Source organism: Myotis lucifugus, unplaced genomic scaffold, assembly GCF_000147115.1.
Source record: "Myotis lucifugus unplaced genomic scaffold, Myoluc2.0 scaffold_1377, whole genome shotgun sequence".
Lineage (NCBI taxonomy): Eukaryota > Metazoa > Chordata > Mammalia > Chiroptera > Vespertilionidae > Myotis > Myotis lucifugus.
Genome location: NW_005872425.1, coordinates 85,922 through 88,079, shown reverse-complemented (window position 1 = coordinate 88,079; position 2,158 = coordinate 85,922). Strand labels below are relative to the sequence as shown.

Below are 2,158 nucleotides of genomic sequence, written 5' to 3'. Positions count from 1 at the left end.
CTAAAAGCCAAATTGATGGATCTATGCTACAAAATAGTAGGTGATTTTAATTATAAAGTTGTAATTTTGTCAGTATGATATAGTATAAGACAGACACATTAATGAAAACATTGAATAGAAATATCAAAAATATTTCCATTCTGATTTGGCAAAGTGATATATGCTAGCATTATAGATCAGTGAGAGAGGATGGGCTCTTAAATAAACTGTGCTGGTATAATAGATTTTCCAAAAGAAAAAAAAATGGAATTGAATATTCATCTCACACGATATTAACAAATCTATCTCAAAATGATTATATAATAAATGAAAAGGACAAATTTTCTAGAGATAGGAGAATCTACAAGAGTGAATAGTTGATCTCTTTAAGGAATGTGTTTTCAAGTTAAAGGCCATTCTGTTAGATGACCTGGAAGTGGGACAGTGCCTCAGGCTAGTCATATATTCAGGGAGGGAACTCAGATAGAAAAGAAAATAGAACCATAGCAACTCAGATCCAGGAAAACATAAAACTCAAAAGGAAAATGTTAACCCTAGTATTGGCCTGTGGTCTTTGAAAAGCCATTATACTGGGGCTCAGACAGCAACACTGTTCTCTATGCAGCTCGGCTTCAGGTATTCATAGGGAATGTCTAGCTGCTCATTCCGGGCCACTATCTCCCTTTCCAGGTTGTCCAGATCTGCTTGAAATTGTCTTAAAATAGCCTTGGGCTCAGGGCCTGAGAAATATTCTTCTGTGTGATACCCCAGGGGCACCTGAAGCAGAAAAGAAGGATTGATCAGATTCTAGTTCCAAGACACAGGAATCAGAGTTCAGCCCCACACTGCAATTTCTTTTCCATTATCACTGCCCCAGAATTCCCCAAATCCCCTCTTACCATGTCTGGTTGCTGCCGGCCCAGTTGCCTCATCAAAAGCATCTGAAGACAGCTCTGCCGGACATCTGGGAGTGAGCCCATCACTGTGGCCATTGTCACATCTTCCTTGGTGGTAGGAGGGGGCATCCGCATTGTGCATGGGGCATTAGGGACCCAGAAAAACCAGTCATGCTGAGGGGGGGAAGAATATGGAGTCAACCAGACACTCTGATATGCAGGGCTCTGGCTCCCAACCCTTTCCTTAGAGCATACCCTTGTCCAAGTACTTTCCTTCAGGGACCCAGGCTCTCAGTTGTCCATACCTGGCTGAAGTTGACTGCTGCATGCTGGGCAGTGCATCTGAAAATGCACATGGTAAGGAAATGGCAGAGCTGAGCCTGAGACTGGAAGGAGACAGGAAAACCTAGGAGAAGAAATACCAAAGTTTAGAAACTGCAATCCCTGAAAAAGATAAGGAAATAAGTGCTAATGTCTGGAGATTATGTTATCATTAGTGTGCATTCATTCATTCATTCATTCATATAAATATATACTGCATCAAAAAGAATAAAATAGCTAGAAATATATTGAACCAAGGAGGTGAAATACCTGTACAGTGAAAACCATAAGACATTGAAGAAAGAAATTGAAGATAAATAAATGGAAAGATATTCTATTATCATGGATTGGAAGAATTAATATTATAAAATGTCCATACTACCCAAGGCAACATATACATTCAATGCAATCCCTATGAATTTCCAATTGCATTCTTCAAAGAAATAGAGTAAATCAATCTACAATTTATGGAATCAGTAAAGACCACAAATAGCCACAGAAATCTTGAGAGAGAAGAACAGAGTTCAAGGCATCCTCATCCTGTTTCCTGATTTCAAACTGTATAACAAAGCAAAATTAATCAAATCAGTATGGTGTTGGGCATACAGCAGACACATAGGTCAATGGAACAGAAAAGTGAGCCCAAAAAGGGAGCCAGGAATATACAATGGGGAGAGGACAATGTCTTCAATAAATGGTGTTGGGAAAACTGGCAGCCACATGCAAAAGAATGAAACTGGACTGCTATTTTATACCACACACACAAATTAAGGAAAAATTAATTAAAGTCCTGAAACCATAATACTCCTAGATAAAAACATCAGTCTTGGTGATGACGTTTGGATTTGCATAAGCAAAGGCAACAAAAGCAAAAACACACAAATGGAACTACATCAGGCTAAACAACTTCTGCACAGCAAAGGAAATTATCAATGAAATAAAAAGGCAACCTACCGAATGGG

At 39.0% G+C, this 2,158-nt stretch overlaps 1 protein-coding gene across 1 annotated transcript; it reads right to left on the bottom strand.

Moving 5' to 3' along the window:
- Positions 1-423: 423 nt before the first annotated feature.
- On the bottom strand, positions 424-1,280 carry LOC111824400 (arachidonate 12-lipoxygenase, 12S-type-like). Its single transcript, XM_023748417.1, has 3 exons — positions 1,181-1,280; positions 879-1,049; positions 424-756 (listed from the first exon to the last, which is right to left on the bottom strand). The coding sequence occupies exons 1-3, from the start codon at positions 1,229-1,231 to the stop codon at positions 577-579; spliced, it is 402 nt and encodes a 133-aa protein (XP_023604185.1). The 5' UTR covers positions 1,232-1,280; the 3' UTR covers positions 424-576.
- Positions 1,281-2,158: the final 878 nt, after the last annotated feature.